The following is a 20516-nucleotide window of genomic DNA, read 5'->3' on the forward strand; positions in this document are numbered from 1 at the left end:
ATCCCAAGGATATTTGGAGTAGGTGGTGTTTACATGCGTCCTGTTTTTCTTCTATTGGCAGTTCAAACGGAGTGAACATGGAACAGGAGAATCTTGAAGCTGACTGAGGAAGAATCTGACTTAAAGATTTAAGCTAATCACTCACTAGAGGAAAAAAAATATGCTTTCATATTTTGGAAACACTGACTTTTACCTCTACATGTATCACTTGTTAAGGCTCCTGAAAATGTTGTGTTAGAGGAATTTCAAGTCAACATTTCTTTGTGCTCTTAATTTGGAAATTAAATGGTAATATTTGAATTATAACACTGATGGCTATATTAAAAATGAGATAATTGTCTGAAATAAAGTTGTATTGTTCAGTTTTCTTTAGGTTTTCTATTCACAATATTTTAATCATTTTGTGATTGGATCACATTAACGACAACAGCACTGGATGAGTGTCAGACATTAACCTTCAAAAATGTTTGGTGGCAAAACAGCTTCCGCCACGAAGGCTCCGTTATCCAGGCATATCCTACCAGGAGGACTATATGCTGCAGAACTTATAAGGCTGGTATCAGATGCATTCCCTAACACTGGTGAGCCAGCAATGTAACTCCTTGTTGCTGGTTTCTATCTACTGCTTCAAGCTCTGGAAGTTGCATTTAAGTGGGAATGTGCACAGGAAGCTTTAACACTTAATCCCTCACCTGCAACCACATCTTATGCTTGTACTCCTACCACAGAAATTAAACATTCTCAGCTATGGTGTCTATCAAACATGACCAGTCTCACTCATATTCATCTGTTGGACCAATTTATGCTATAAAGCAGAAAGTCACCTAAACCCCTCCTACCAAGGAAAAGAGTGGTAGCAGATGCTGAGGGCCAAGTGTCTGACGCCACTGATACTAAGGCGCACCAACAGGTGCTGCCACCTGCTTATGAACTCCCAAATGCTATGTGAATGCTGTTGTTGAGAACACTGCCAAAATTTGTTTAGATAAGAGTCAGACATATTAATTTACTCAAGGTCAACAGTAATAAAACGGCTCTTGGTTGCAGCTCCCATGGCCCTAATCTGGAAGACTATTCATTGATGTAGACAGTTGCACCATCTGGCTATGCCCAGAAATTTGCCACCTGGGTGTCGTTCTGGACTCAATACTTTCTGTCTAGATGCATATCAAATGTGTCGCCAAAGCAGTACGTTCCCACCCAATGAACAACTCTTGACTTTAGCCACCCTCCCTCACTCTGTAAAAGAGACCCTTATCTTGTTTTTTCTGGCCTTGGATGTTGGGGTGCTCCGGGATGTGGTTGCAGTAGGCCCACTTATTCCCACTGTGTGGCAGGGTAGTATGGGGAATTGAGGTACCTACTGAGCCAGTTGGAGCCTACTCTCCTTTCTCGCCTTCTCAAGTTTTACATCCCAGCACCCACCCTCTGTTCATACACACATCAACATGGATGGATGTGTATTTTTGTGCATTGTTGTGTTTGTGTGGCCAGTATATGTCTATATGTCTGGGGTTGCTGTGCCTCAACTTCAGTACAACATAGTCATAGAAGATGAAGGGTTGCCCCTCCTACTGCCCCTCCTCGTTGCTGCCTCCTTGGGGATGTGAGTACTTGGTGTTTCAAGGGCTTATGGCCACATGATCTGGTGTAGTTGTCGACCCACTTCCTTGGGAGTTGTGATCCAGCGTGGCTAGGCCTCTTCTGTGCAAGGAAGGGGATTCATTATTTTAGCTTCTCACCCTCATTATCACACTCACACAAGAAGATGCTAAGTTTGTGTATCTGTTTTTGTTTCTCTCGTTAAGGTGCTGTTTGTCCTTTGACTGTGCTTTATTTATTACATTTAAGATATCTGAAAGCCTGATCATCAGTAGTCCTACAGACTCATTGCTTATGATCCTCTGGCTCCTCTTGAAAAACAAAAGAAAGATGTTTGACTTCCTGAAAGTGGCATTCCTCTGTTCTTAAAGAATGTGATTTTTAACAGTCACGTGGCTTAAAACTTCCATTTTTGATTAACCTTGGACTTCCCATGATTCATCGAGCTCATCTTTACCATGCATTAATGCATGTTATTCATTTTTTATTTTTCTGTCTTCCATATGCTTCAAGCTTTATCCTTTCTTTGTTAGTCACAGTTTTTGCTATTGGGCTTAAAATTTTTTACATAAGCACACAATGGTCATTTTTCACTTCTGAGGATCTTAGCATTTAGGTTAGCCAGCTAGTGATAACCTGCTCTTATATTTCTCAAAAATCCACAGTTTGAACTCTCCCCACATTTCAACCCTCATTTCTCAACATAGTTGTCATGGTCTGTACAGGGTCTGATGTTTTTGTGTTTATTTTCTGTTCCTCTCTCACTTTGTAAAAGTCGCTTTGAGTTCTAGGTGGAAGTGGGCTCTGTGGGTTTGCCTGTGGGCGGAGTTCTGCTCAGATTGTCCTTCTCATACCTGGGGGCTGGATGGTGTAGCAGATCTCTGCCAGATTGTCTTTGCTATGTCTCTGCTTGTCATTGACTAACTTTGTTACCTTGTTGCCAGTCTGTGCCAAGCCATGCAAAACCTCTCCTGTTCTCCTCATGTTGCTCTGAGGAAATCTGAGTTCACCATCAGCTGCTTACCACCAGAATCTATCACCTATAAGGTGAAGGACTTTCCAGAAATGTCCCTACCTGCACAATGACCCTTCCTGGTCCTCAGCCACTCAAGCCCTCAAGTAACAGAGTTAATCCAGTTCTCTAACTCTTTCCGCACAACACACATCCTTCTTAGCCTCAGCTAATTTCCCCCCACAGACAGCTATTCTTCTTTTCAAACACTTACGCTGAAAAACTACAAACTACATTGCACAGCTGAGTAAAAATGTTTTATTTGTAGAAGTGGGCAGCACGTTGGTTAGCACTGCTGCCTCACAGCAAGATCTTCATATATACATCTAACTGACTTCAGTATGAGTGTCAGGTGTAAAGTAAAGCTGGGACGATTTGTCAAAAGATTTGTTGACACAAAATTTACAAATCTAAATGTTTAGATTGCTGGTTTATGAACAGTAAAATTCTCAAAGCCCTAAACTTCTCTTTCCTTCTTTGTTAACATTTAGAAATATTCCTTTATATATCATTGTTCCTATAATTGTTATTATAACCCAGTGTTACAATTCATATAATATGACATCAGTAAATATGAATGCAGTTCTGTTATTTCTGGATTCATTAAATGTTCAAAGACTCTATGTAGACTTGGATTACCCCCCTCCATAAAGCACACTTTATTCGGTTTAGTTGAAGAGTAATGCGTTGTTTTAGGCGTTAATCGTCTCTTCGTGCTGTAATATATTCACACAGCGACCTCGTCCGTCTCTTATTTCAGTCATGCGCAATACAAACTGCAACCTCACCACTATGGAAGTAGCCACTGTGATTCACGCAGGGACCAAACAGGAAGTAAAGTTAGGGAAAGGCAACCGGCGTTCGACTTCATCATATTTAAAATAAAAGCACTAATAAACGGTACAAGGTAACAGTGTATTCACAACTGGTACTCTGCACAAACCTGCTGCACTGTTAAATTATTGTTTTGTCCACTGAGATAAGACTATTGATCTCCATAGGAACAGCAGTGGATACACTAGGTCATGGCCCTCATGAACAGCACATGCAAAAAGGGATGACGTTACTAGTGACATGGTGATGCAAAATATATCAGCGTTCCACCACGTTTTACTTCGGGGTATGTTGAAATTTTCTAAGGTAGGCGCTTTCAGTGTTTCATATTTAATTTTAGCCTTACACACACTCCCTCAAGATACTCCCCCTTTTGCCAGGAAATAAGATGTTCTTAAGGCGTCGCCTTCAGGTATTACCTGAAAGGCTGACTCGCCCCGTGTTAAAATTCTGTTGATCTTTCTTCAACACCATACACAGATGTTTTGACCATAAAATCATAGCAGTTGTTTCTTCGTGTTCAGCTGGAAGCTATTTAATTTTGGAAGGGCTTATTTTGATATACAGGAGTCGATAAGTGTGCTTCTAATGTTCCTTCAATGAATGAGCCTTTACTTTTCGTTGTATAAGAATAGAATTAAATGGTTTTTCCATCTTTACTTAAAAGTAACGTTTTGGAATCTTGTTTTTATTTGTTAAAAAGCACATTGCTTTGCTTTGCATTAGTTAAAACATCTCAATTATGAATATATGAGAAGACGTTGGAATATCTTTCTCCTTGCGGGTTTTATTTTGAAACGTGCTGCCGAAATTGTGAAGTTTACTTTTGTAGTGGTTGACAGTGGTAGCTGCTAGCTTACAGGGCACCGCAGCTCCGGCGGGACAGCGATGGCACTTAGGCGATATGTATCTCAAAAAAATCAAACGGAAGGCTGGACTGAGCCGCTAGTGATGGATATGCAGTAGTTCCAGTGTTATATGCTGCTTTAAGGAGTCTCTGGACACCGCTTATCAAGCTGAGGACATAAAGCGTAACTTAGCAGGCTTGTTCTTCACGGGGGAGGAAGTTTGTTGCGGCGAAGGGAACATAATAGGAAACCGGGGAGGGACAAACTATCTCGACATGGAGGACTTCGGGTCGGCCCTGGAGAAAAATGTGGCTGACCTCACGGTGATGGACGTGTATGACATCGCCGCAGTGGTGGGGCAGGAGTTTGAGCGGATCATAGACCAGTATGGCTGCGAGGCTCTGTCTAGGCTCATGCCCAAAGTGGTGCGGGTCCTGGAGATCCTGGAGGTGATGGTGAGCCGCAGCAGCATCAGCCCGGAGACCGAAGAGCTGAGGCTGGAGCTGGACAAGCTGCGTCTGGAGCGCATAGACCGGCTGGAGAAGGAGAAGAAGCATAGAAAGGTCTCACACTGCACAGCCACAGAGCCAATCACTCTCTGCTATACAGAATAAAAGTGGAAGTCAAGATTTAATTTGTCAGTGACTGTCAGACTATGTTTTTGATCCGTGTAGGACGTGTTCAGATCGTCTTCCTAGGACAATACTAATACCACAGTAAAATGTCCTGCATTTATAATGTGATCAGAGTCAAAGTGTCACTCTGCTCTAAAACGAACCAGGCACAATAAAGTTTTGGATGTTAAACAAGTTGAACAACAACAACACCCCTACACGTACACAGAGTATTAATATGATCCATTACAGTCAATGTTGTATAGTAATATTTTGCACTCAACCATAGAAAAAACAAGAAAACAACAAACAGTAAAATATCGACAAAAAGCATTACAAGGCACGTGGATAGTGGTAACAATTACTTAAGTAAAAATCCTATAACAGGAAGGATGCCCTGCTAAAAGAGTCTTTTTTTCATTATATTTAAATAAAAGCAAGTACTGAAAGTAAAACATGTATAAAATGCTTTTAGTGCACATTATTAATGTATAACACTAAATAGAAATGCACAAAATAGTCAAAAAATTAAAACATCATAGCTGCAGCCATAGTAAGTAGCATTTTTGTGTTTCAGTCAGAATAAAAGCTGGACATAAGCTCTAAGAAGTGAAGCAGGAGGTGAAATTTCTAAACCTTTACTTTTTTAAATAGATAGCGGGGGAAGTGACTCTGGTTTCAAACGGAAGTTAGATTAGAAAGAAGTCTACGATAAAGTGATCCTGTTTCTGACATGATTTATAATCTTGGCAAACACTTACTTTGTGAACTTATGATCTGAATTGCCTTTTCAAGTCTCATTTAATAACATACGATGTTAATTTAGTAAATTCTAGTCATATTTAAAGTAAAATCGACAAATCAGGTTTGGGGCGAGGCTTACTTTGATTGAAAAATCACTACAGTATGAATACAGTGTCACAGTGTGGCTGTACGTAGTATCATCAAGCACTTCTGTCAGATCAAATCCTTCATCATTATGTCCCGTTTTAAATACAGTCTGTGACTGAAGTTGGTTGAGGTGGAGCTCCAGTGGTTGAAATGACTTTACATACAGATAGTACTTATTCTAAATCTAGATATAGATTCATCCAGTGTGGTAGTGAGGGGAGTATAAATTATTAATTCATATTCATTGGTGTAGGAGTTGGGTAAACTTTAGAAATGTCTAGGAATGGGTTTCTTTTTCCAATGGTTCAAGAACCACTAAAAACAATTTATGGAGTAAAAATGTATTCATACACCATGAAAGGAAAAAAATCATCCTTAACCACATGCTGTATTTTATAAGGCAATTATATATTTGTATATAATCTGAAAGTAGCTATAGCTGACAGACATAAAGGAACTGGGTAAAAAGTACATTTCCCTTTGGAATCTAAATGTAAAGTATTATGAAATGGTCAAGTAAAATCTAAATGCAGTGCATTAAAGCATCGAGCTTTAAATGTTTTCATTTATTTTCCATCTTTGTGAATCTAAAAGGAGACCCTGTGTTTGGGGTTTGAAATAAGCCGGACACTCAGACTGCTCAGTGCTATAAAAAAAGTTAGTGTCAGTTTCTCGTGACAGTGACTGAGCCAGTGGTTCACATATTAACTGTCTCGTGACCGTGATAAAGCGGAGAAGGCTGTTTGTGCTGCAACTCACAGGCCATTTGAAGCCAGCACAGTTTTCACATGGAAATGAAAAGTTCACATCCACAGTGAAAATATGCGGTGTAGTGTTTATTGGCTCCGTGCACAGTTTTCTTTTGTGTATATAAAAGCTAATGTAAGAGTTGTGCAGCAGTGTATATAATAATAAAACTTTGTGTAGGTTTTTTGTTTTGTTTTTGTCATGAACCCAATGACTGAACATGTAGCATATGTTGCCCATGTGTAGTGCACATGCTCCCACTAAAATCAATGAAACTGATTCCAGCAGGCCTCGGAGCAGTGTGAAATGGCACATGTCCACAGAATCCGTCATTTCCACTCCTCCCGTGCACAGTCTGCGTAGCCTCCCGTGGTACCTTCACCATGGTAGCGACCAACGTGTCAAATTTTGCATGTTTACAATCCTTAAAAAGTCTTTAAAATTCTCTCTTGTTGATGACTGCAACTCTTACTTTTGCTCAGAATCCTAACTAGCTGTTCAACAACGATTCGGATACAGTCACCTCTGATATAATTGAAAATAAACATTTAAATATGGAATCACATTTGAAAAACATGCATCACACTTTCAAAGTAATAGTGATGTTTGCCTATTCATTCACAGGTAAACTGGAAAAATGAAGTACAAACAGCAAATTATGCATTCTTGTTAATGTGGCTGCTTTGACAATATGAACAGAATGACTCATGCTTCCTGTTTCCTGTTTGTTCCTGGTTTTCCAGTTGCTATATGAATCATCTAGGGTCTGAGTGACTGACTTGAGGAAGATGTTTCGTTTTTAGTATCTGCCAAAAATTTTCCACAATTTAAAGCAAGTCAATTCGATTGTGTTTTATAGGCTTTTGTCATTAACGCATTACTCTTTGATATGACAATTGTGTTCTTTAAAAGCAAATTACTGCAGTAAATTCTGAAAGTTAGAGATGTTGAGATTTCTTTTTCTTACACATGCGCATAAACCACAAAGAGGAAAAACTCAGAAGACCACAGCAGTGCCAGTTTTGTTTTGTAATGCCGGTCTGGGCACCATAAATGCTCGTAGAAACTATGTCCATCCAGTTGTTGTTGAGATAGTCAGGACCAAAGTGGAGCAATGCATTGATCCTCCCATTACACAACCAAAATTATTGCGAATGTTTGCAGTGAAATTGCTTGTTGGCTTTAAAATGGTTTCTTTGAACCAGGGAAGCAGGTCTGTACATAAGTGCTTGGTAATATTGCTTTTATGTACAATCACCTTGCAGTCAGGCAGCAAAAAAACCTCAATGCAATGAGGCCTTCAGTCCGATTTTTTAACTCTAGTTTTACCGAGCCATAACAAACGTGATCGGTAATGATACATGTACAGTATAACAGTTTGTGTGTATGTGCCTGAGTGCAGGAGTTGGAGCTGGTGGAGGATGTGTGGAGGGGAGAAGCTCAGGATTTGCTCTCCCAGATTGCTCAGCTGCAGGAAGAGAACAAAACCCTTCTCACCAATATGTCCATGAAAGACCCCATGAGCGAGGAGGAGCTGCAGAGGCATGAGGGTGAGGATGTGGAGCTCCATCTAAGAAAAGTACTGTCTAGCTTAAAAGAAAAAGAAAATGTGTTTGTATGTGTGTTTTTCATGATACACACCAGTTTACAAGTGACTGAGAATGTGAATGACTTACAAGTCAGTTGCTTTAAAACATTATTATGTGTTATTCACTAATATGTGTGTAGAAATGTTACTGCCCTCTACGCAAATCTTTGAGACCAAGATTGAATCGAGTCAAAAGTAGGCTCATTGAGTAGGCTTGTCACTTTTCAGGGAAAGTGTGGTTATGCATTGTTCCTACAAAGAGCTTTGCAGTTACTGTCGGATTTCTGAAACATGTGCATGGGTAATTTTTTTTTACTAACACTGTGAGCATGTTCCTGATAATAATTCCAAATAACAGACTCCTGCTTCAGTGTTGGGAGTCTGCATGCTACCACTCAAAACCTGCTAATACCTAGTAATGTTTACATCACAGCAGAGCATGAAACAGCTTGTCTTTTGCTGATTTTCCTGGAAATTCAGTTAAAGTTTCTGCCGTGTGCGCCCCGAAACTTGTCCGTTTGCCCTCGATACGTTTCTCATGTGTGTGTCCCTCTCTCTCTCTGCTGTGCACGCAGTACCACACTCAGATACAAACACAAACAAAGGGAGCCTTCTCTGTGTTAATGGTGAGCCAGTCTCATCCCTGCGTCAGAGGCTTCTCCGTGGTCTCACACAGAGGCCACAGTCACCCTGACGCACAGACCAGCTTCAGTGTACAAGCACACCTGCCAGCCTCACACACAAATCAGAGCTCACGTCTGCCTGTCAGCCCAGATGAAAAATCTATTTGTCCTGTTTATTTTTATGGCTGACAATTTTCCCCCCCTCTGTCACCGATTTCCAGGTATGTCAGAAAGGGAGAGGCAGGTGATGAAGAAGCTCAAAGAAGTGGTGGACAAGCAGAGAGATGAGATTCGAGCCAAGGACCGTGAACTGACTCTAAAAAACGAGGACATAGAAGCAGTAAGGACACAAAAACTCGGTGCCTCAATGAGAAGAGGCTGTTTTTTTTCTTCTTGTGTGAATTATAAAGAATTCAGATATTTTCTATATTTTAAATATAAGAGAGGCCTGGTTAGATCGAGCAGCAAATGTTTTGGCTCAGTATTAAGCAGACATATTTGCTGCCAGTGTTTTAATGTTTAAAAAAAGGTAAAAAAAAAAGTTCAGGGATAGAATGGGTCTTCCGAGCATCTATTTAAAAATAGCTAAAAATAGATTGTAACAAATTAGTTTTCCAATCATTGATCAGACTTTTGTTTCTTAAGATTATTTTATCAGAGTGCCCAAGTTCCCTACCTTCAAGTTCTAGCTTCCCACCTCAACATAGGCTAAGAAACCCTGGAAATGTGCAAAGTATTTGTTTATTTTCGTAAATAATTTCTGCAAAGTCTCAAATAATTTAACTTCTTTATCTTGATTTTACAAACCTTTGAAGTGGATCATACAAGTCTCAAAAACAAATAGCCTACATGTATAATTTACAAAGTCTCACATTATCAGATGAAGGGTGTTTGATGTGTTTTGTTTGCCTGTGAGTATTTCTTTTGTATAGATTAGGTTTCAGATAACAAAGAGACCCCACCTAAATGCGACAGTGTAGTGTGAACAAGCCAGAGTAAAGGTCATGCAAAGGACATCACTACAGACCAGTCTGGATTGTGTGGCAAATTGAAGACATGGCCATAGATCTGGAAAAGGTCAACGAGTCAGAAGCTGACATAGAGGACTAAAATTTCTCCAATAAACATGTAAAATTTCACAAGATGGCTTTCCAGAAAATAACAGCAGAGCCAGTTTTTTAATGTCAGGTTCAATAAAACCTTTTTCACAGCAGACATTTTGACGTGTCACCATAGGCATCAAAGCTTCAGATTTTTTGTAAAAAAAAAAAAAAAAAGAGCCCCGGATCTGTTGATCTGTCATTCCAGTCATGCATTAAACACCCCCAGAATGTGCTGGTGCAAAATGCAAATATGCAGGTTTTTGGTTCTCTCAGAGCGAGAGAGGTTATACATGTTACAGAAGAGGTTACACAACTCATCTTTTGGCCTTTGGCCATAGCTCTGCTATGAATATGGAAGTATTTTTAAAAAGGATGGATGAGTCCTGGATGAGGTGGTGGATAAAGGGAACGTAAAAATGCTGTGGCCTCAAGTTCAGGATGTCGATGAAGAAGATTCTTTAGCAAGTCAGCTAATCTACTATTGATCTACTGGTTTTCCAAATCTTTGTCAGAAAACTAAACCATTACTAACATAAATATCAGCAGCTCACACTTTAGCTTGTGAATACAGCTGTATACAACATCATAGATAAGACTGATACCAAGACATGTGCTTATGTGTGTAGTAAAATGATAATTAACATGGGTTAATGATCTAATTATGACAAAAAAATACAGTTTAGGGAACAGTTTTTGTTGTCATAACCTTCCTGTTTACTGTGAGCAGGATGGGAGACAGCAGAGGACAGATGAGACACCAAAATAGCTACTAGAGATCTGAAGAAAAAAAACTTGGATAGGCAGATAAGACACAACACAGAACTATGTGATAGTATGTGATACTACAGTTGAACATTCAAAACAGGAAACATATCAGCCAAGTAAAGGCTGATATGTAAAGGTTCCTGAACATTTCAGGAGTTATGTGAATTTGTACGCATGGGTAGGTAGAAAAATAATGTGCATTGTGAGACTTCAAAATGTTCTTTAGTCCAAGATTTTCCACATGTGAAACTTACTTTAGATATACAGTGAAGTTGAGTACTCAGACGTCACTCATTTGGTTTCCTTTGCTGTCATGCTGGGAAAGGCAGCCTAGGCACTCGCACTCTGAAATGCTAAGGCCCAGGTATTTTAGGATATTAACAGTGAATTTCCATTTCAGTCATTTATATTATTTCACTTGTCCATGAATTTAGCTGTTCATTTGTTCTGTGGCTTTAGAAACCCCCTGACACCCACTAATGGTTTGTGTGTCACCCAGTACAGCACAATCAATATCTCCTCAGACAGATTGCCTGAAAATGCGTGCTCTTACCTTTGATGGGTGGCTTTTACCTCCTGTGTGGCAGTTCTGAGAAACGCGAGACCATGCAGCCCATTGTCTCTCTGTTTCTTTCTCCAGCTCCAGCAGCAACAGTCTCGACTAATGAAAATCAACCATGACCTGCGCCATAAAATCTCTGTGGTAGAAGCTCAAGGGAAAGCTCTCATTGAACAGAAGGTTGAGCTGGAGGCCAGTGCTCAGGCTCGGGGACAGGAAGTTGCTGCTCTTCGACAGGAAGCGGCACGCTTAAGGGAACGGCTTCAAGGAGAGCTGCCTGCTCAGAACCCGGACGAGCCCCCACCTCAGCCTCCTTCACCCGCAGAGGTAACAGCACAGGGAAAACTGAGCATAACTTTTTCTTTTCACGTTTTAGTTTTTTGTACAGATAACATTGCTTACTTTAATGTGGACCTATTACACAAGCTCTATATTTCTTAATTTTTGGACTCTCTGTATGTTATATAGTTAAATAATCCTTCTCTATCTTATGCTGGGCCTTGGTGAAGCCCTTCAGGTCATTCTCTGTGTGAAACAAGATGTTTTTGCTAAATTCCCCCAAATTCTTCTTCACTGCCCTTTGCAAACAAAACACAGAAGTTTTGTACTAGCAAGTAGGTGGGGCCAATGTGAGATGACCATATTAGGAATATCCACTGTCATAATGTCATACAGAGCCAAACACAGAAAAAATACTTTAGTTAGGGTAGTCTGAAGCCTGAGGTATTGGAATATTTGTACATACATTGGAACAGAAAATGATGGTGAAAAATAATAAAAGAAACATTATTGGAAGTTTCCCCCAGCTTCCATCTTTGTGTGAAGCTAACCTTTTAGTTTGATCTTCTCTTGACTTGTTGTGAGAAATGAGCAAACAAATTAGCATGTTATGCAAATCGTTTGCATTGTATAACAGATTTGATCATTTTCACATGCAGTTGTTCAAACCACCATCTTTTATTTGAACTGTAGATTGTGCACCACAAATCCTCGGAGCAACTCAATAGTTTATTTATATGTCTCACAAACTGTCTTTTGCCTCACCAGTGTGGTAAAATTGCTACAGTGTTGGTGGGGGCTGAGGGCTCCTCAGAGCTGACACCCGGGGGGGTTGATGGTGTATCGTGGCCTCTGTGTGGTTCCCTCAGCCCAGAGACACACGAGGATGCTGAGGACGATGCAGTGTTGCTTTGGGTAATGCAAATGTGCTGATTGGAACTAGAGTGATGTGATTGTCCTGACTCTAACTCCAAACCTGCACTCCTCCCCATGGAACATTAGCCTTGTGGGTATAAACAAAGGAAGATAGTAGACTAACATTTCTGTGACATGTGGACTGTGCTGAAACAACTCTGCATGGGTGTCAGAAAGCTAACAGAGTATCAGTAGGATTTCCTCTCCACAGCTAAGTGACTTTCTGGACAAGTGCACTCATGACCCCTCTAAATATAGAATACTGCAAGAGCCCAGCCTTCAACGACACTTGAATCTGTCCTTTCATGCACCCTGAGATTGAAACACAGACAGCAGGAAAAGCTACAATTAAGTGTTTCTTTTTTATTTCTCTGCTGTAATAGTGGTAAGAAAGAATAAAAAAACAAGAGTACTACAATGTTTTTTTTTTTAAATGTAGCTACATTTAAGACTTTTATATTAACTACAATTGATGTTATGTTTCGAAACACATTAAAACACATTCAGAAAAATTTCATAAATGATAAATGAATGACAGCTCTAACTAGCCAGTTAGTGCAGCTAATGACATGAAAGCTCATGGTTGAGGTTTTTTTAGCCGCTCAACAGTATTCACCACACTGATGGAAACATCTGACGTGCTAAACAAAGGTGGAGACATGCCGATAAATCTGTTCTCACGGTGACACTGAACCTGGACTGAATCTGAGCCAAATAAACACACTAGACGGCTGCGGTGGAAGATGTACATGCACCATTGTCTTTACTACTGTGTGCTCTCAGTGAGTCAAACAGGTCTGTGTGTTCTGGCTCTTTGATCCCTGATAAATGAGAAAATAAGCCACAGACCACAGCTGACTCACATCTGGTCCTTTTCACTTCATCAGCCTCCAAAACGACTGTTTTATGTCCGAGATCAGCCTTCAGGAGGTGGCCCAACTCTATTGAGATGCCTATCTGTTCACCTTGGTGTACAATCAGTGGTTACAAGTTATCCAAGTTATGCAAACATTTCCTGCTGTTGCTGCTTGACATTAACCAGCAAGATGCAAAGTTTGACGAAACATGTGATTCCATTTGGACTTTGAGATTGTGTACAGAATCCTGAAAAGCGTGAGAATTTTAGACATTTTAGAGTAGAATTTTGCATGAGTGCCTCGTGTCCGCAGCATGTGTTTCAGGTGTTTTCCTTTAACACTCAAGTGAATTTCTCTTTGCTGAGTTAAAAAAGCTAACAGCATTTTAGCTCACAGACTGGGGTGAAGTCTGAACTAAACCAATGCATTGGAACAAAAAGGCCCTGTGTCTGACTTGTAGTTAAACATTTGCCACCAGGAGGCGATGTGCGATGAAGATATGCCTGCTGTGTTCCAATATTTCACTAAGGTATCCTTACTCCCCGCCCCTGCCTCTTCCCTTCTGTTCTCTGGTTTAGTTTACTCTGTGTAATGTATTTTTCTCTCGGCAGGAGGCGCTGTGTGAGGAGGAGTCAGGGGGCCTGGATCCAAAGGACCCCAACAGGCCCAGATTCACTCTGCAGGAGCTGAGGGATGTCCTGCATGAGCGGAATGAGCTAAAGGCCAAAGTGTTCCTGCTGCAGGAGGAGCTGGCCTACTATAAAAGGTACATATAGGTGTTAAACATGTTAATATTGACAATTACCCACCTCCTGTGGAGAGAGATATTTATGAGCTGCACAAAACTGTGTTTATCGTGTGCTTAAAGCATCAACAGGATTTAGAAGTTTAGTTTTCTCAGTCAGACCACACAGGGCCAGCTTCTTGCTGAGTGCTTTAAGTTGCTGTTTCCTCATTAATATATGTTAAAATTGCACTTATTTGTAGTTGTTTTCAGTTTAATTATTATATTCTTTCATGTTTATGCTCTGTTACTTAGCACAGTTATATTTTAGCCTCGTGTTTCTTGTACTGTTATCTCTGCTTTTACTTCAACTTTCAGACTTTTGTTTATGTGCTTGTGAAGCCTTTTCGGCCGTAAGATTATTATGATACTTTGGCAAATTATGTTATTGGTGTCCACCTATATCATAAGTATGGGTGGAGGGACTGAGTAAAGAAATATTCAGTCCCTCCACAAGGGATAGACATTTACTATGACTTGTTGTGGGATGATGAAGAGAAAAAAAGACATGCATGAAGAAGCCATAAAGAAACCATATGCATTTCCCAATTAAGATGTATTGCTTGATGTATTCTTAGTTTTAGACATTGTTTAATATTTTTCTTGGAGGGTTGCTCACAACCAACACAAGTTGCCACAGAGCTTTAAAATCTGACTAACAACCCATTTAAATTCTCTAAAGCATATTTTTTGTTCCCTTTTTTCCGCACATCTTTTGGTCATCCCTCTGCCAGCACATTAAGTTAAAAATGTATTTACTCCAAAAAAATCCCACTTTTTACATCTAATTCTTTTTGTCCATCTGTGAAAAAGCCTGATATGTTGTGCTTCATAGACAAAGTAATCCTGATCTCTGTAATTCTGGTTGTCTCTGTGTTTGTAGTGATGAGGCAGACGAGGAGATTGGAACTCCATCTTCTTCTCCCTCCCCTGAACTAAGGACTCGCTCCCGCTCTTCTGCCCAGCCAGAATCGGGAATCAAACGCCTGTATGTGGAGCTCACACTCACACAAATACTCTCACTCATGTAACATCTGCTAATGAAAACACTTGCCTGTGAAAACCTTGCTTCCTGTGATTAATGGGAACTTTGCATGCTGTGAGTAGCGGTTGATTATTTGGTCTCTACATGCTCAGTCATTTGCATATTACATGCTTGTTCTTGTCTCTTCAGCAGCAGTGCAAGACGCTGTTTCAGGCTGGCAGCTTTAGCTTTAGACTTCGCTTCCCTCGTGTGATACCATATACTATATATACTTTACTTTACAGAGGTAGCTGGGCTACTAACAAGTAAACATACATTTATCCTGTGTTTGTCAGCCATGTACAAACTGGAGTCTGTGGTTGTTTCCAATTAGCTGTCACATTGTGACAAGGACTCAAGACTAAAAGCAGCTCCAAGTATTCTAATTGTAGGACACTTTACTATTTTATTAACGTAATATTTAATTGAATGTCTTTTTTTTAGTGTTGAGAATTTTTTAATGAAATTGTTTACCTGTTAATCTGTGTCTCTGTATAGCTCTCTGATACAGAGTACATATCATTCCTGTAAGTCCTGTGACTGTATGAGGGTAAATATTTTCATGAATGTAAAACTAAAAGTATTCAAAATATAAAACAATTGTTTTCCAAAAAAAATAAACAGACATTAGAAGATTAGGGTGATATCAATAAATGGTCATTTTTACAATATTTTTTAGTATTTAAAAACATGTTCTTTGTATTTTACCATGCATTACATTATTTATACGAGGTGGCTGTGCCTCAGGAGGAAGAAATGATTCAATCCCAGGCTGCTCCAGTGTGTGTGGCAGACTATTACAAGCTTTCTGGTTAAGTTTTTTTAAATTAATTCTATGGCAGCTCTGTCAGTGTGCACAGTAGCAAGTGTAAGTACAAGATTTGGGACATTAATTAAATGTATCAGGAGGTGTCGCTATACCAATATGGTGGCAACATTAGCAGCAGTTTGCATGTTTATACAGTTTATCTGTGCAAACTAAGTTGCATTCACTGTGTTTTGGTTTTTAACATGCTGTGAGTTGTTCTTGGATTTTGTTGTATTTTTAAATTCAATATCATAATTTTATTTTCCTCTCTGGTTTAAAATAAACTCAGCTTGACATCTTTTGAGCTTTAATGAGGTTTGGTTCAGACAGAGGTCAACGGTTGATGTGGTCCTTGTCCTCCCCCATCCCCTATGTATGTGTGTTTTCGTGTCTTTACCTCTGTGTAACAGGATCTTCACCGCTATAATGCCGATGGTAGCGGCTGGTTTGATCCCAGATGACCCCACTTTACAGCCAATCAGACGCCTCATGTCACTTGTATGACTCTATATTTGGTTGGCTTTGCAATCCATCACTGTCTCAGCTAACAGGCTTCACCCCCTTTGCATGTCCACGGGGTTGCTTTCTTTTCGCACCTTTGTAGTATTCTGATTGGCTGATTGTGGGGCTGTCTTATTGTGTTCGTCGAATGAGACGACCAAGGATCGTGCAAAAAATAAATCAGCCAGTCAGAATAGTGTGTAGTCTAATGTCTCAACTTTTGCCCTCACTGACCATCCTGACTGACCATGCGCACTAAAAATGATTGTGTGGAATTTACAATATAAATTGATCTAAAGTGCTTTTAGATCATAGCTAGGGATTAATTTAATTTTTAATGCTTTAATATTTTATCATCTGCCCGGATCAATTTACAGAAAATGACGAAATAATTTCTGCTACAATTTATGAATTTTTACAATAGTGTATTAGGGCAGGTGAAGAGGAAAAAGGGGCTGGGTAAGAGGGGGTAAAATGACAGAGAACTTTAGAGATGAAAGTAATAGGTTCATGAGGGAAAAATCGCTGAAAAATAGTGTCTGTGTTTTGTAGTGATGAATGCAGCACATCACCTCACTTGACAAGGTTAAATTGGAAAGAAAATTACATATTGGAATTAAGGGGACGTTTAAATGAGCAGAAATTTACTTCAATTCCTATATAGTTATTTCACCTTAAGTGGTTTGTAGAGTTTTGTGTTAATTTGAATCAGGGTTACAACAGAACTTGACATATGACAAAAGGAAAACAATCCTGTTGACATTAGAAGTGTTCAGATTAAGAGAAACCAGTTTTAAGTGTCAGGAGCAGATATCCAAACAAAACGACTGGTGTAACATAGAGGCATTTGTTTACACTAATTTTACAGGAGGTGTCGTAATTAAAAACTAAAATAATTCACTTGTGATGCATTCTGTTAAATTTGCCATTACTCTAACACTGCTTTACATGTAGCTCATACTCAGTGTTAGCCCTACACATGGAGTTGTAACCCACCGCCTGTTTCTTCTCTCCGTTCTCTCGTCTCAGGTTTAGTTTCTTCTCACGTGACAAGCAGCGGAGCTCGCAGCGCAGTGCACATTTCGATGTCGGCTTCGGCTCGTGGGCAGGCAAAGACGACGTGTACACCGAACAAGCCCAGGAGGCGTTGCAGCACATGTAGACACCGTATGGGACTTAAAACTCTTAACACTCCCATCATTCAACTGCACACCAAACCAACACTAGCAACTCACACTGCAGCTGAAATGCCATGTACATGAGGTGAGAAGATGGCAAGAAACAAGAAGAATCTAATGTCCTTGGAAAAAATACTGTGTATACTTCAAATTCTGCCATTTAAAAAAAAAAAAAAAAATCCCTGAAAGTGTTTTACAGGATTGACGTGCAGGCGAGAGGGTAAACTCAGGTTGACTGTGGAAAGTGGAATTTTTTGGCAGGTGGTAAATGATAAGGAGCCGGAGGTCCGGAGTAAACAAGGGGGGAAATGACTGCACACCTGAGTGTCACTAGTTTTTTTAATGAGAGCAACATTTTAATATCCCATTTAGTTATTTCAAATTTCTGTCAAGTAGGCAGCTAATCAGTCCATCACCAGCGTTTTGCAAGTTGAGTATGCAGCTCTATGAAATCTAATTGAGGCCTCTGTTTAAATGTTGCATGCAGTCACAATTTAAAGCTGTGTGAAGGTGTGAAGATATTTTGTTCTCATATTTAATGCAGCAGTTTCTGTGACTAAAAAGAATGAATGCATAAACACTTGGGTATGAGAATTTAAAGTACTCGTGTAAAGTGAAAGTTAGATTTTGGCCATCATAATCCCAATTTGTCTTTGCATTTTAACCCATTCATAATAGTTTTTACTATCCTATTACAGGATGGTTTAAGCATTTTAGCATTTCATGACATCTCCTATAATGTTGGCTACATGTTGTATGTAGCCAAATAAGCAACATTGTGGCTTTAATGTTGAATTAGTGAGTCATTAATTCACATATTTGTACTTTTTAAGTCAATGTTTGCAATATTCCATCATTTCATGGTAATATAAAAGCTTTGACATGGTGAATTAGTTCATTATAAAACTTTTCCAGTTTTATTTAAGTCAACTACTACTGATGAATTATTTTACATTTTTTACTCACTCATCATGGTTTAGTATAAATTTAACACCTGACTTAATAATTTCTTGTTTTTATGATCTGAAAACCGTAAATGAATGTAATGCATTTGACTAAACAAATTACAAATTAAATTGTAAGATTTAGCAAGCCCGTTTTATTTATTAGATCTTTATAATACTAGTGATCTTTTTATAGATTAAAAGTTGTAAATCATAGCTTGAGCTTTTTGTTCATTGCTGCAATTTTTTATTTTCTTTTAGTCAATCTAATTCTAATTTATTAACTTAATAATGATGTATTGTCTCATAATTTTGACATAGTAAGCTCTTCACCCACTATAGTTTTGACTTAGTATCTCTTTATTTTGTTCGAGAAATTTGTATATATTTATGTTTGTGATGCTTTTTTCTTTTTATGTGCCCCTTTTCTCTAACAATTAACACAGATTTCTCTTTTGTGAAACACAGAATAGCTGTGCCATGGGAATTCCTCTAATATTTTACATACAAACTTACATTTGTCATAAAGTCTGATTTCATGCTTTCAGTGACAAACGTGACGCTCCACACTGTGCTCATGCAAACCTGCAGTTTTGTAACACCAGCCAAACCATAGCAGGCAATAATAAATTACATCTATATGATTCTGTTTAATTTCTATAATCAAACATAGGCCCGAAGAGACAGTGTAATATTGTATTTGAATCACTTATAACAAAAACATACAGCAGCTTTCACTTCAAATAAAAGCAAAATAAATTAAAATGTATTTTAATTAATACATATTATGTCATCAGTAAGAGCCTAAATCTTACATTACATTTGCACTTTTTCCCTAGATAAAATATTCATATTCAGCATAAGCAGCAATAATAACCCCGAATATCATCACACATGTGCAAAATAGAAGTCAGTGCGTTTGTGTTTATATGCATCATTTATACAAGGCCTCAAATTTAAACATGAATCAAGGCTCTGTTTAGAAACAGTGTAAGTCATGAAGGATTAATTATTTCTCAGATTGTGCATGGTTTAAAATAATGGTAATTAAGCTGAAGAGTGTGTTTACATTTATTTTTAAAAAAGACTATTTTGCGGATGGTGCTTGTGCTTTAACAGCTGATGCCTTCATGGAAACGTTAACAGTAGTGGCACTTTATCTTCATTTATACTCACCTAGGAAGGTGGAATAAATGAATGGCAAATGAAAAGATTGAGAAATGAGGCTAAAGACGTGTGTCAAAGCAGCTTCCCCCCTTTTATTAAATCACAGATATGTTAAAGAGAAACTATATTTTACATGTTATTTGGAAGTCAAAGGGATCTGCTCAATTTATTCATGAAGGAATTAAACAGTGAAATATTTTAAGGGAAATGAACTGCTACCCGAGTGCTTACTCCAATCTTCATTTTTTTCCTTTGAGTCTCCTATGAAGCCCATTAAAGTGGAGATTTAAGAGATATATTGAATGGATCAGTGCTTTATGAAATTCAAACATGTCACACCAGTAATAAAAATCTGTAATATTTGACATTTTTGCACGTGTTTTTTTTTGTTGTTGTTTTTCCTAACTTGCATAACAGATCGCAGTCACGTTCAAGTGTTTGATTTGTTCATAATTGTAAAAGGAAATGGGCAAGGGAACATACATTTGTAAACAAAGAACATCCAGTGTGGTAAAATAACTGGTGTGGGGGAAAAGTTTAACTACATTAATTTTCCTCTGTCTCAATTTAAACATAAGGCACAAAGCAGTGTATTTGGTTGAAATTCCATTGTACAGAATATATCACCTTTTGCACTTATGTAACAATTTAGAAATCAGGTCTATATGAAGAAGACTAAATATGAAACATAACAGAAAGCACAGCAGTAGTCGTCCAATTCACCAAAAAAAGGATGATTTTATTTATTTATTTAAGATGCTGGGTTAGTGTGGAGAGTTGTGACAAGAAGAAATATGATTTATCTCAATTAGATGATGATAGCATGGTGGTACAGGGGTTAATACCGTCGCCTCACAGTGAGAAAGTCCTGGT

The 20516-nt window shown here is 38.8% G+C and overlaps 2 protein-coding genes across 7 annotated transcripts in view; both read left to right on the forward strand.

Annotated features, from left to right (window-relative positions):
- Positions 1-433, forward strand: part of hip1r (huntingtin interacting protein 1 related) — a 32182-nt gene extending 31749 nt beyond the window's left edge. The window contains exon 32 of one of the 2 annotated variants that reach the window (XM_080875082.1): positions 62-433. In XM_080875082.1, the coding sequence (XP_080731208.1) occupies positions 62-97 (36 nt within the window). In that variant the 3' untranslated portion in view covers positions 98-433. The remainder of the gene's footprint in view (positions 1-61) is intronic. The other variant, XM_080875083.1, reaches the window with a different exon arrangement.
- Positions 434-4297: 3864 nt separating this feature from the next.
- Positions 4298-20008, forward strand: rilpl1 (Rab interacting lysosomal protein-like 1; the record flags this gene model as incomplete). 5 transcript variants are annotated; one of them, XM_080874689.1, is made up of 10 exons in its annotated part: positions 4298-4859; positions 7951-8098; positions 8981-9099; positions 11268-11513; positions 12234-12380; positions 13716-13766; positions 13849-14003; positions 14905-15009; positions 16264-16351; positions 17384-20008. In XM_080874689.1, exons 1-10 carry the CDS (start codon positions 4572-4574, stop codon positions 17387-17389), a joined length of 1353 nt encoding a protein of 450 aa, XP_080730815.1. In that variant the 5' UTR covers positions 4298-4571. The 5 variants fall into 5 exon arrangements, with proteins under 5 accessions (XP_080730815.1, XP_080730814.1, XP_080730816.1 ...); XM_080874688.1 differs by lacking the exon at positions 16264-16351; XM_080874690.1 differs by lacking the exons at positions 13716-13766; positions 16264-16351.
- Between the last annotated feature and the right edge of the window lie 508 nt (positions 20009-20516).

Source organism: Rhamphochromis sp. 'chilingali', assembly GCF_963969265.1.
Source record: "Rhamphochromis sp. 'chilingali' genome assembly, chromosome: 2".
In the NCBI taxonomy this organism is placed as follows: domain Eukaryota; kingdom Metazoa; phylum Chordata; class Actinopteri; order Cichliformes; family Cichlidae; genus Rhamphochromis; species Rhamphochromis sp. 'chilingali'.